The 13,935-nt window shown below is 41.4% G+C and overlaps 1 protein-coding gene across 2 annotated transcripts; it reads right to left on the bottom strand.

The window, feature by feature from the left end:
- Positions 1-418: 418 nt before the first annotated feature.
- LOC126456851 (hexamerin-like) lies at positions 419-13,225 on the bottom strand. Of its 2 annotated transcripts, none has more exons than XM_050092664.1 (10): positions 13,074-13,225; positions 11,881-12,014; positions 11,618-11,776; positions 10,980-11,157; positions 9,102-9,409; positions 8,857-9,015; positions 7,649-7,822; positions 7,435-7,563; positions 7,017-7,332; positions 419-917 (listed from the first exon to the last, which is right to left on the bottom strand). In XM_050092664.1, the coding sequence occupies exons 1-10, from the start codon at positions 13,147-13,149 to the stop codon at positions 520-522; spliced, it is 2,031 nt and encodes a 676-aa protein (XP_049948621.1). In that variant the 5' UTR covers positions 13,150-13,225; the 3' UTR covers positions 419-519. The 2 variants fall into 2 exon arrangements, with proteins under 2 accessions (XP_049948621.1, XP_049948622.1); XM_050092665.1 differs by having other exon boundaries at positions 7,649-7,813.
- Positions 13,226-13,935: the final 710 nt, after the last annotated feature.

Below are 13,935 nucleotides of genomic sequence, written 5' to 3'. Positions count from 1 at the left end.
CTACACAGTATTTTCCACACATTCCTTTCCTCTCTGATTCTTCAAGGTACCTCCTCATACCTCACCTTATCAGTCCACCTAATTTACAACATTCGTCTGTAGCACGACATCTCAAATGCTTCGATTCTCTTCTGTTCCTGTTTTCCCACAGTCCATGTTTCACTACTAACGCTGTTTTCCAGACGCACATCCTCAAAAATTTTAGAATTTTTTTATAAAATTTTAATTATATTCTTTCACTTAAAATAGCTACAATTGTACAGTATGGCTTCCTGACGTGATACTGTAAGTGGCCGAGGAGACGTTATAGGTTGCAGAGTATGGGTAATGGTGTAATGACACTTTTGGACAAGTTTCAGTGTTTGGGAGCTCATCAGGTGAAGATGAGATGAGGAGCAGATTAAATGATGCCAAACGATTAAAGCACTAATGGTTTATTTTTCTTGTGAGTGAGGACACATGAAAGTGAAGATGAATTTCCACAAGCAGTGCTGTCAAGGTGATGAAAGTGGTGGCCATTCAAACAGTGCTGCTGATGTCCTCCAGGCGGCGGTGCACGACGAACGTCTCGGAGGAGTACACGTTGGGTACGTCGAATTCGTACGCGACGACTCGCCTGTCGAACGGGAACCCGCCGGCCTGGTTGTCGCCGAAGGGCAGGAAGGGGTGTTCGGAGCCCTGCACGGCGGGGGTGACGATGGCGAAGACACTGAGTGGCAAACCACTGCGGGTCCCGCGGGGCAGCGCCAGCCGCTGCGGGAAGCCGAAGTGAGAGCGGAACTCGTCCAGGAAGAACTTGTTCTCGCCCTTAATGGCGCCCACGGTTGAGTAGTACAGGTCCGAGTGGCGTGGAGCCTCCTTGGCGAACAGCGGGAACTCCTTGGAGCTGCGCCTGATTTCGTTCTCACCAGCACTCACTAGAAAGTTGAGCATCCATATTAGTATAGTCAAGTCAGAAATTTATACCAGAATACAACTTTGGCTTAGAAGTTGGTCTAACATACGAGGGTAATCCCAAAAGTAAGGTCTCCTATTTTTTTTATAAGTACAGAACTCTGCTTGTGCGCCAGTTGGTCACACTGTTATGAAGAGCACCTCACGCGCTGTGTGTGAACATGCGTACGCCGCGCTGAGGCGCTCAGTCTTGGCTTGCCAGCCGTTGAGAATGGAACTCCCGTTTCGATGTTACCGCCAAGTGCGCGCAGTTATTCGGTTTTTGAACGCAAGAGGCACTGCGCCGATTGAAATCGACCGCCAATTGACGGAAGTGTATGGTGAGTCGTGCATGGATGTCAAAAATGTTCGTAAGTGGTGTAGAGAGTTTGCAGCTGGTCGGGCCGAAATTCACGACGAACAAAGGAGCGGGAGACTGTCAGTTTCTGAGGAGATAGTGTTGAAGGTTGAGCAAAGCATGCGTAAAAATGGCGGATCACCCTGGATGATCTCTGCACGTTGGTTCCTGAGGTATCCAGAAGCACTGTTCACAGAATTTTAACGGAAACATTGAACTACCGTAAGGCGTGCGCAAGATGGGTGCCACGTATGCTGACTGAGGACCACATGCGGCAACGAGTTGATGCTTCGCGCGAACTTCTTCACCGCTTTGCAGCCGAACGGGAATACTTTCTGGACTCAATTGTCTGGGGTGACGAAACCTGGGCATACCACTTCACACCTGCGACCAAGCAGTGGCGACATCCTACTTCCCAGCATGGCGGCGAGCTGGTATGAAATGGGCATACTAAACCTGCCACAGCTCCTACAACAATGCATTGACAGAAATGGTGATTATGTCGAAAAATAGCTAAATGTTATAAAAAATAGGAGACCTTACTTTTGGGATTACCCTCGTAGATATGAAGGTGCTTAGCTATATCGTTAGAGTCGTAAATACCCCTGCTTGTTTTAAAAGGGTAATCTGTCTCTCATTTTCTTGTCGTTATTTCCACAACAGCAAGTGGAAAAATATTCGAGTGTTGAGTTCAGAGGTTCGTTACTATAAAAGTAGAAGTACAAGATTATTCAACTGTATCTCTAGGAATGCAGACACAACTGCACGAAAACTAAACGCCATAACACTACGACCTGATATATATGAGTGGATAGAGTACCTCTCCAAGTTTTTTTCGGTTCGTGTTAATTGACATGGTGTAGTTTGCAAAGTGCCCTACCCTATGGGACAGCCACATTAGAAAATGTAGACAAATCATCCTGACCCTACTGTTTCGTGGTATTAGTATGCACCTGCAGAGAGTCAATGGCCGCTGCTCAATGGCCGCTGCTGCGTTAGCACTCACATGCATCTCGCGTGCATTTACTGAGGTTTGCTTTGTCACATGTACCCATATTGGGCTGTTGTAATTTGAAGTATAAATTTGGAGAGATTCTCTACCTATTGACATGGTTCTATTATCTCTCAGTCTGAAGTTTTCGCACAATTGTCTTTAGAAATAGGGAAGGTACTTATCAATAATCCTGTATATACGTATTGTGTCAACTTTTATATAATGATAAAGTAATAATGATAATGTTACATAAAATTCCATTAAATGAGGAAGATTTCCACAGGAACAGTGGCAGAAACTTCTATAAAACTTTTAAACGAAGCCTCCAAACTTACTAACCGTCTAAATTGTTCTCCAAAAATGAGGGTAGAAAAATAGCCCTAGACAAACAAGCAAACTGAAATTTTAGTTGTCTATTTCTAGAAGTTGTGAAACTGTGAGGAACCAAGAGCAAACTTGCGAGAGCAAAATCCAGAACACACTGACACAGACTCACATTCCCCCAGCATGGGTGAAATCAAAAATATCAATAAAGAGTTGAAGAATGACAAGGTTCCTTGAGAAGATTCAGTAATTACTGCAATGTAGAAAATGGCAGGTGCTAGAACAGTGAAGAAGCTAAACATTAATACACCCAGTCCACGAAAAAGATATAAAACTGATTTCAGCGGCTACAAAGGAATTTGATTCCTACCAGTAACTTAAAAAGTTATTTTAAATGTGTTACAAAATAGGCTGGAAAAACCAACTGGACAAGAAATTAGGAATGTACCACGGAGGGTTTAGAAAATGATGATCCTCTGTGGAACAACATTTAAATCTGAAAATTTATAATCAAGTATGGAGGGATTAGAACCAAAATCGTTTATCTAACATTTGTAGACTCTGAAAGCATAGGGTCCGATTGACAGGGGAAACATTATTCAACACCAAAAGCGAGTTTGGAGCTAACAACAATCATAAAAGACACACTAACATATACAAAATGCAAAATTAAATTTTTAGATTGAACCTAACGCATTTTAGATCAAAACTGGAGTGAGACAAGGAGATAGAGAGTCCCCACTGCTGTTCAGTTGTGTACTAGAAAGGGTAATCAGTGACTGGAGGTAAAGAACAGAAAAAGAAGGAACTAAAAGACTCACAACTGGGGAAAGAGCTGATAATCTGAGTTCTGACTGGCTACTACAAACGGTCTAAAGATATCAGCTGAATATTTAGAAGACGCAACAATGCAGATTAATGTCATAAAAGAGAAGCGTGCTAAAGCAGGCCTATCTATATTTTTTTTTAAATACAGAGTGTGTGACAGATACGAAAAAGGCACCGAAACACATGCAAAGTGATTATAGAAGAATAAAAAAAAAGACTATAAAATTTAAATATTTGTGTGAAACAACACAACAAAATGCTTTGAACAGAGAAGCTAACTTAGCAAGAACAAAGAAAATGTAATTGGCTTTTCAACTAACAAAAGACCTATGTAAGAAGAAGTAAATGAGAAACTACAGCACTACAACACTCTCACTGAGCGAGAACGCCTTTTGTTGGACATAGTTCAACAATTAGGTGAAACAATAGAAGGAAGAAAAAATAGCCAGAGAATGCGAAAGTAAAACTTGGAGTAATAAGGAAAAGGTAACAAAAATAATTTTGAATATTTCTCAGAGAAAACGAAAAACATCAATGACATGGGTTAAAGAAGTTCTAACAGACCTAAGAGATACCGCTTTGCTCAGCAATACTGTAGGAGGAAAAACCGGAGGAAGAGAAAAGTTTAGAGCAAAAATAAAAAGTTTCAGGAGCTTTCAGGAGAAAATAAAGGAAAAGGTAGGTGCAGTATCCAAAGAAGAACGAAGGGAAATATAGGGAAATAATGATATAAGACTTAAGCTATTTCATATGGTCCTTAGTAGGGCTAAACAATTTTAAAAACTGACAACAGTAATAAAAAAGACAAACTTATTTAAGAAGTTTTGAAAAAGTGTCAGAGTCATTATTTACGAAAATGCCTGTCGTCATGATAATATATGTGTACAGTTATGAGCCAGAACATTATGACAACCGCCCTTAGCGAGGTTGAACGTCTCCAGGTTGTGCTGCGGGCACTTGACGCGGTAAGGTAAGAATGCATGCGGAAGAGAGATGAATGGACAGTCATTATAACGAAGAAACGGGCAGCAAATGTGGAAATCCACTGTCATAAGCGGATTTGACAAAGGGCTTATTGTAGTGGTGTTGCGGCTGGAAGCGGGATCTCTGCAACAGAGACCTGGGTCACCTGTTGGCATACTACTATCGTAATCACCAATGGAAAGCGGTTAATTATGGTGGAATAACGAGTAGGCCATATGGTACTGGACGTCCACGTCTCATAACCCACCGCGATCTGATGACAGAGTACAATGCCAGTGCATGCACAAGTGCTTCGCAGCACTCCATTCAAAGGCCAGTGTTGAACTTGGAGCTCCACGTCATACGATACTTACGTGTTCCTGTGTTGACCCAACGACATCATCTGTTATAATTACAGTGAGCACAGCAAATCGAGTGTTCACCGTGGATCTATAGAAACGTGTCGCACGCAAAATGAATGGCATTTTTCGTTACACCACATCGGTAGTTGGGTCCTTACAAGCAGTCATCCAGCCGAATGGCTGCACGAAACGTGTACTGCGCCACAGATGGAAGCTGGTGAGGGCAGAAATATGCAATGGGGTACATTGAGTAGGACTTCAGTGGGATCTGTGGCTTTGGTAACCGAAGGTTTAATGACAGCAGTGAACTACATGAACATTATAGTGGACCACTTGCGTCGCTTCATGCCAGAAGTCTCCCCATACAGCAATGACATCTTCCAGCACGATAACTGTTCGTGTTACAAAGTCAGAATTGTGATACAGTGGTATGAGGGACACTATAGTGAACTCACATTCTTGTCTCGGCCGGCAAATGTGCCTGATCTGTACCCATTGGTAGATATTTCGGGCGCCAGCTGCATCCCCTTTAACTACCATCACGTAATTTGCGGGATTTGCTTCACCTGTCCCTAGGCATCTGGTGCCACATACTTCTGGGATCCTGTGAAGACTTTTGAAATCCGTGCAAAGCAAAATATCTGTTATATTGTATTTGAAAAGTGGAACAACACACTATAAAACAGGTGGTCATAATAGCTTTGGCTCATAGGTGTATGTTATTGATTTCAGATTACTATTTGAAACGCTATTGATGCTTTGCAGCAGAGTCAGAAATGCATTTTGAAAACAGTCACCAGGCTGTGGCTAACCCACGTCTCTGCAATATCCTTTATAAGAACGATTCTGTCCATTTCATCAAATTCCTGGTATGGAATTTGAATAGGACTAGATATTAACTTACTTGCATTTATTCCACTTTTAACAAGAAATAAAAATGTAATAATAAATTACTCGTCAATTCAATATTTTATTGCCCAAGCAATAGCATCGACAATAATATTATTATCAATTCTGCTGATTTAAAATGAAGGTGTGTCAGTCTTACAAGTTACGCAGGACAACTTCTGTGATGTTTGGAAAGTGGAGACGAGGTAATGGTGGAACTGTATCCCTGAGAACGGGTCGTGAGTCGTGTATGGATTTCTTAGTAGGTTGAACACTTGCTCACGAAAGCTAAACGTCCCGGTTTCGAGGCCTAGGCTGGCACGCAGTTATAATGTCCCAGGAAGTTTCATTAGAATTAATACAATACCTGGTAAATTTCGGTCACTGTATAATCAGTCACTTACATGCAGCATAGCATGCATCATAACGAATTAGTATCAAAGAAGGGCGGTCCATTCTCACAGAGGAAGCGAAAGTATTCAAATGGGAGATAGTCGGTTAAGAACTAATGACTGAAATTCGTTGCAGTTGATTCTGCTCTGGATACCACACAGAAAATTATATTTCAGTGACTCTTGTGTTTGGTTACCACTGTTTATGTGTATACGCTTGCATCACATAACAGTGACGCTAAGTACCATACCAAATATCTCAGTATTAGGAAGCGGACCTATCTACTTTGGGCACCATAACAGAAGTTATATTCTTGTTATACACATTATATTATATCGACAAGTAAACTATAGCACAAAAAGGAAACGGGTAAAAACATGTAACGTTTTCTACTGCGACAAAAATACAATCCACAGTAGGTAATTAAATTCACCAAGATCTGGAAAATTCTATGAGACGTTGGTGAAAATATTTGCATTGTATGTGAGTTGATGGATATCCAAATTCCTATGAGACAACCATGATTTATGTTTTCATGGAACCCTTAGATCGCTTGCTATGATTTCAGGAGTACGCCCTCAAGTGCCACTGCTGTTTCCTATTCCCCATCCTTATCAAGTATGAGCTAGCATCCACTTGTTTTAACCTCGGTGTTGTAGGGACGTAAAAATCCATACTTCCTATTTCTCTTCTTCTCTTGTGCAGTTTTAACGTCTATGTCCGATCATTCAGATTCTATGATGTGTAGGTAATACCGCTTTCCATTGGCGTAATTATTTATGATTTAATCTGAACATATGAAGGTTTGCCAAGAGTCTATAAGACCTTTGAAACTATTTTGTCCAGTCGATTATAACTCAGCGCGCAATTTTATCTGATATTCAGGTCGCCCAATATTGTGTCCATTGTGTGTAAAAATATTTTGCCTGAGTAGAAAACGTAGATCAAGAATGCGGCAGAACTCATTCCTTACGTTTCTGGTTGAACTCGTCCAGCAAGAAGTAGTACGGCCTCCTCTCTTCCAGTGTCAGTTCACGCCCATACGCGTCGTACTTGGGACCAATGAAAACTCGCACCACGGAGTCGATTTCCTTGTCGCTCTTCACCTTAAGCTGGTAGTAGAAAGGCTTGTGGTTCAGGCGGTACTGGCGAGCCACGAAGTTGAATTTGTCGCCTTCTTCGGGCTTGGAGAATGACAGGGCGTTGTTTAACTCGATGTCAAAGTTGTCAAAGTAAGTGACAAGTTTGTCGAAGGAGATGCTCTCAATGGCAACACCTGGCAGCTCCAGCTGGAAAAAAAGGTATTAAATAGATTAAAATTGATTTTCCTTTGATGTCTGAGAAAACGACGTATATGTGGGCTACTATCAGCGAAAAACATCTCTACTTACGTCGCTCCTGGTGTAAGGTGGCAGTTTGTTCTTGTACTGGTAGAAGAACGAAAGGATTCGCTTGGCAATTCTGTAGTACACCGGGTCTCTCAGCTGTGTTTCTGGCTGTTCGAGTACGCTGGCGGGTGTCTGCAATGGTGAAAACAAGCTGTGCATTCCGTTTCTTTGGTAAATCAGCAACAAGCCAGACACTGAACTGACTAGCCATACTTACGCCGTATTTGTGGAACGGATCAGCGATGTGGCCGAAGAGAGAGATGATGTACCTGTAGATAGAGCCGTAGAACTCGTAGTTGACAGATTCAGCATTGCCCTCAATAATGTTTCCAATGATGTCGGTCACATCTTTCTCCCTCAGGTTGAATTTCTCGAAATCATGCTGTGAACACTTAAGTACACATGTACAGTTGTCAGACGTGTATCGAAGAGAGGTAATAGTGAAATGTAAAGAGTGATTTTTAAAGCATTTGTAGATTTGGAAAAAGCTTTTGACAATGTTTACTGCACCTCTTTGATCTCCTGCTTGTACGAGGGATTAAATATAGATAACAACTTGAACAGAGATCACACTGCAGTTTTAAGAGTGGAAGGACACGAAAGGGAAGTAGCGACTCCGAAGAGAGTGAGAGGGGATAGCAGCCTACCCATAGTGTTATTCAATCATATCTCGAGAAGCAGAAAAGTAAGACAGGGAGAAATTAGGAAAAGGAATTACAGTTCATGGAGAAGAATTAAAAAGAGTTGGAGGGCTAACCGATGACATCGTAATTCAGTGAGAGATAGCGAAGGACGTGGAGGGGTTGTTGAACAGACAGGACTGTGTCGTGAAAAAGAGACTACAAGATGAACATCTACAAAATTAAAATGAGACACGGGAAGTAATAGATGACTTTTCCTACTTGAGCAGCAAAATAAATGACGATGGCACGAAGTAGACAGGATATAAAATTCAGTCTTCCTACAGAGTTCGTAAAAAAGAGGAACTGGTTAACATCTAATAAGGAGTTAAGTCTTAGGAAATCTTTTCTCTGAATGTATTTGTCTGCAGTATAGCCTTGGTCGGGAGTGAGACGTGAACGATAAACAACAGACAGAGGATGAGAATAAAAGCTTTTGAAGTGTGGTCCCACAGAAGAGTGTTGAAAAATAGATAAGAAACTAATGATAACAAACTAAAATGCATTTGGAAAAAAAAAATAGACCAACTTGACGAAAAAAGGGATACGTCCAGAATCATTAAGGAGCGTCAGTTATGTAAAGAAGGGAAGTGAGGAAGGTAGAAACTCTAACGAGACACCAAGGGAGGAAAAAGTATAAATGTAAGTGACAGTAGCAGTGCAGAGAAGAAGAGGATAGACTGGCGAGTGGAGCAGCAACTGAACCAGTTTTTGGACACAAAAGTAAAGATAGAGTGGTACTTACGCCGTATGCGTAGCCAAAGTCAATAGCGTCTCTGATCCTCCTCTCGTAGTTCTGGATGCGCTCCACGTACAGCGAGTCGAAGTTGTAGGGGTACACACCTTCTGGGCGTACGGGAGCCTCAATTCCGTTCTGCAGTCTCAGCTCTGGGTAGTAGCCAGTCTGAAAATGAAAGTTAAATTCATTTGTTTGCCCTGGTGACGGTACAGTAGTGAGGTACAGTCTCGCTGTTGCCACGGTCCCGTTACCTGCACGGGGCGGGTGTAGTCGATGGGCTTGACATCGGGCAGGTTGTTGGACAGCCTCTCCAGGTAGTAGCGGGCCAGCAGCTGCTGGAGCAGGAAGAAGAAGCCGGCGCCGCGGTGCTTGAACACGGGGATGCTGTAGTTGCTCGGGTTCAGCCAGAACGGGCTCTTGTAGTGGAGGTAGGCGAAGAAGGAGTTCAGGCCGACGTCCTCGGTGAAGTACGACACCAGCTCCTCAGGGTTGTTGGCGACTGGGAAGCCACTGTAGTTGGCGTAGAAGATGTAAGGCTCCTTTCTAGAGCTCTCCACATCTAAAGGAAAGTAAAAGACAGAACTTTACTTAGTTTCGTGCTTTCATTCTTCAAGGATCGTTTCTACTACTAACCCCAATGATGAAGAACGAGTCGTGTTATATCCACATTACACATTCATATTTAAATATACTTACATACTTACCATTCACAAAGACTTTTTTAAATGTAGATGTAAATTAGTAATTCCTACCACCCCCACCACCCCCCCCCCCTCCTTTACACATCATAAGTACAGAAATTATTCTATCGAGAAGGAGGAGGTGGCCAAAGGAAACTTCCAGTTTTCATGTCAAATTTAACTCTGCTGACTGACATTTCATGTCTCTGAGAGACTGATGAAAAATTTTGATGGCAGCACTGCCCACTCTCCTAAGCGCTAAAGAAAACTTTAATATTCAATAACGTATGTTATTTTATATTCTGGTATTCTAGTAATGGACGTTACTATTCCTTTTGAAATGCACTGGGTTATTTACAACATACTTCATGGGTGATTACAAATACAGTGAACCAGACGTCACAATGCGTTACTCCTTAAATAGATGTGTGTAAGGTAACCGTGGATGAGCGCGAAATATTGTCCTTATAACACTATTTTTGAGCATTGATAACTATCTTTCTTAAAAATGAGTAACTCCAGAAAACGATTCAATGTGATGTTACTGAATGAATTTCCACAACGTGCCTAATCTTAATGACCAATGCGCCTAATCTTAATGACCTATCTCTCCCCAAGTATTGTGATGCTTCTAAGGACAAATGTGACTTAACTTAGTTGTTTTAGGAGTAAAAAATACATGTTCCAGTTCAAATTCTCGTCAATATGGAAGTTAAAAACTATTCATTGCCAATTCAGGTATCATGTTGTTACATATATCACTGAGGTCGTATTTCTGAATGTGCAGAACTGAATAAGTCGTGGTATTTTTGAAATGGAAACCGAGGCGATTTTCAGTAAAGTACTGAGTAATACTTTTAAGAACATTATGTACCGTATCTGCTGTTCTGAATGTATTGTGGATTCATCAGCAAAAAGAACTAGTTTTGCTTGTTGTATATTAGATGGGACGCCGTTTACATCTATCACAAACTGTAGTGGCTCTATGATGGAGCCTTTTGGAACCCCATAATTAATTCCTTCCCCTCCGGTCAGAATAACCTCCCCTGTTTTCATCGGTTGAATTATTAAGTACAGCATTCTGCATTCTTTTCTCATTATACACTTTATGTCAATTCTAAGATTTCCATAAGATATTAGCTTATGTAGGATGATACTGTAATTCACACAGTTAAATGTCTCTCATAGGTCCCAGAAAATACCAACCAGTGCTAGTTTGTTACTGTATTCTTGTAAAATTTGGTATATGAATGTGTTAATGGCATTGTTGTGAGAAAAGCTGAAAGAAAAATATGCGTGATGAACTCAAACAACACCAACAAAAAGCTCGGTGGTTTTTCAAGGCTATTTCCTGAATGTTATGGTATATGGTACCCGTGGTCTCTAGTAGCTTGTTACAGAGTAACGGCTGAGAAAACTGAATCGTGCTTCTGACGTACTGGTACATACCTCGTAGCCGGGCGTCATATGCCTTTTGGATGACCTCTGCGTTGACGAAGAGTTGCGGGTAGATCTCGTAGGGAGCTGGCAGCGTGACGTACTTGGTATCCTCGCGATGGAGCACAGCGACGGTGTATGAGTAGACAAACAGCCCTTGGTTCAGGTGTTCTTTCGCCCAAACGGCCGTCTGGAACAAGGTACCACGTTATTAGCTGAAGATGAATGTAGGATTCATCGATAATGGGACCTCATTGTGTGCCACTGGTACACTGGCTTGGAAGGATGTTTGCAGTTCGAAATGAAACACATCAAGTATCATTCTCAACTGTGTATAATCTTCGTCAACTTACATTCTTCTAAGTGTGGTATTTCTGTATTTAATTCATTTTTTATGTGAGCTGATGTTTTGATGTTTCCGTGTGCCACTCTGTGCCTATAATGTTAATGGAAACCCCGCTAAAATGTGAAATTGGGCACATGACGTTTGATACAATGAAAAAGAATTTCTTATTACTGAGATAACGATTTAAATATATTCAGTCAAACTGCCAAGTGAAAAGTTTGTATCAGATATTACTAGGTTAGTAGCACAAATATCTTCATTTGCAACTTTACTTTGTACACAATATCTGTAAAGGTTAGCTTACCTTGTAGAAGGTATCAAAGTCCTTGGCATAGTAGAACAGCTCAAACAAGGCTTTTGCCTGGTAGAAGTTTTTCTCGTAGTAGATCGAGAACACTTCTCCTCGTGGCAGGAAGCCATAGTCTACATAGTACTTCCAGAAGACTTCGACTTTGTCCTTGTACTGAAATAGTAAAGAAAATATAAAATAGTCACTACTTTATTCGTAAGACATTTTAGACAATGAGTACACCCATTCGACTACTTGCAAATTTCAGACAGTAGTACCTGGTAGTTGTCGAGATGCTCAATTGGCTTGTAGGACTTCGCTATTTCTTGTTCTTCTTTGATAATTGTCGGCTGTTGGACATGATAGAAGAGCCTTATAAGCTTCCTTTGTTTCTCCAGAAATTCCTTGTCGGCTGCAAGCAAATAAACACGGTTTCACTCTAATACCTGTCACACACTCAACAGTCCTACAACAGGATTCAGTTTGTTTCAAAATTAAGAGCGCCAATAGAAAGCAAACTCTTGTCCACTGAAATTGCTTAGTACTTTTTATCTTATTAGACTGGTTTTAATGGTCACATCCATCAGTTGCTGACTCACAAACATAATTTTAAGTACTTTTTAGAAGAGCTAAACGACTTTAAATCTGCTGTTACAGGTCTTGAAACAGTTATCAAAATTCCGTTATTCAATTAAAAGTAACGCAGTCATCAGCAAAAACTGCTTAAAGCTGAGTTCAGTGAAGGAGACTCAGAAATATACAGGCATTTGATCCATAACGTAAATCGCTCGGATATCTTGAGCTAAATGGAGACTGATGGCTTTTAGATATGGGACTGAGAAAAATTCATTCTAAAAAACTAGTAATTAACAATTTAATTTGTAAAAGGCAAAACTATAGAAAAATATCTCCAACAAATGAGAAGTTACCATTTTAATAATTCACCTTGGGGCTATCTTTCTGCTGTTTTCTCCAATCCAGAACATATACAAACTGACGAAAAGAAATTGTTGTGCTTGGTTACTGTTGCACACTAGAAACTTGCTGCCTTTGACCGATTTGTAAGGTCCAGAATGTATGACTGAAAACAGCATGGACGTTTTCTGAGAGCTAATATAGGGTCGGTGTCTATATTTATAGTTTTATCTAGTTCCACGTTACATTCTCCCGCTCGCTCTTTTCATTATCTCCAACAATCGGAATTTAAGTATTTTCTGATTTCATGTAGTCTCCTCTAAGCGCTGGCCACTAGATTCCCCTTCCGGTTGCAACATTATTGGTCCCTTATTCTCAATGCTCAGTCGTCGTCTGGATGTGAGCAAATCATTTAATGTAGTAAATTGCAATTGACTTAAATTTTAAGAACAAAAAGAAAGATTTATCAACAAAATAACGCGCAGTCTTATTTTCTGTGCACTTATGTACTCTTCTGGGTACTCTTTGCAGTACCAATAGCTAAATGTGAACTTACGCTCACTGTGCGGTACCGCCGTGACCACCACCAGGGCAGCCAACAGCGACAAGACGACTACGGTTGCAGTCCTCATGTTGCTCGCTGAGGAAGTACGCTTTCTGCAGGCGAAACCTGAGCTTTTATACAGCGTGTGGGGTGAGATAAGGTGGCTATCTGGCCATCCTGGTCAGGGGAGGAGACGCCGGTGGTGGCAACGACCGACCAGACGGCGACCGCAGTGTGCGTTCGCTTGCGCAACGCCTACCCACCGTCTCGAGGTCGTATTCGCAGCTGCAACTGACCGGCCAATGCGAATTGAGTGTGCTTCTGTTCGCTATGCTGCCAAGACCGCCGCCCTGTTCAGAGGGTTTATTGCGGCAGTGCTTAAGTAAATTATATCAAAATATGTTGGTTAGGGCACATAAGTACTGCGAAACCATCGCTATCCTAATACGACTTGCACAGTAGCAGAAACTTTCCTTGTTAGTAATGGGCAGAAAACGAGAAGAACAGTCCGATATCCATTAATGAAATCGCAGCCCTCTTCTTCGAGATAGCCGTTTTAAACGCCGGAGGAGAACAATTAGCAAAAATTTTCATTGCTCGAAATTTCAGGAGAGTTTCGAAGCTTACACTGGCGCCTCCGAAACGTCAGGTAACGGCGTTCCTATCTCCAAATGCAGGTTACAAGGAACTGATTTCGCTTCCTTGCGGAATTTTCAGTTTTCTACTGAAGCCACCAGTACACATGCAGCTTTAAATTATTAGCAGTACCTGACAGTATGAAATATTTTGATTTTAACGGTCTTTAGAAACATATTGCTAGAATCAGTAGGGCATGATAATGTTAAATACAATGAAATCGAGGAATACGATATTA

Source organism: Schistocerca serialis, chromosome 2 (genome assembly GCF_023864345.2).
Source record: "Schistocerca serialis cubense isolate TAMUIC-IGC-003099 chromosome 2, iqSchSeri2.2, whole genome shotgun sequence".
Taxonomy (NCBI): domain Eukaryota; kingdom Metazoa; phylum Arthropoda; class Insecta; order Orthoptera; family Acrididae; genus Schistocerca; species Schistocerca serialis.
This window is presented reverse-complemented; position numbering and strand designations above follow the sequence as displayed.

Coding starts and splice junctions, on each gene's coding strand:
- LOC126456851 (XM_050092664.1), bottom strand. CDS start 13,149: ATGAGGACTGCAACCGTAGTCGTCTTGTCGCTGTTGGCTGCCCTGGTG. Junction 11,158..11,617: donor ACTTTGATACCTTCTACAAG/GTAAGCTAACCT, acceptor ACCTTGTTCCAG/ACGGCCGTTTGGGCGAAAGA. Junction 7,333..7,434: donor CACCTTACACCAGGAGCGAC/GTAAGTAGAGAT, acceptor CTTTTTTTCCAG/CTGGAGCTGCCAGGTGTTGC.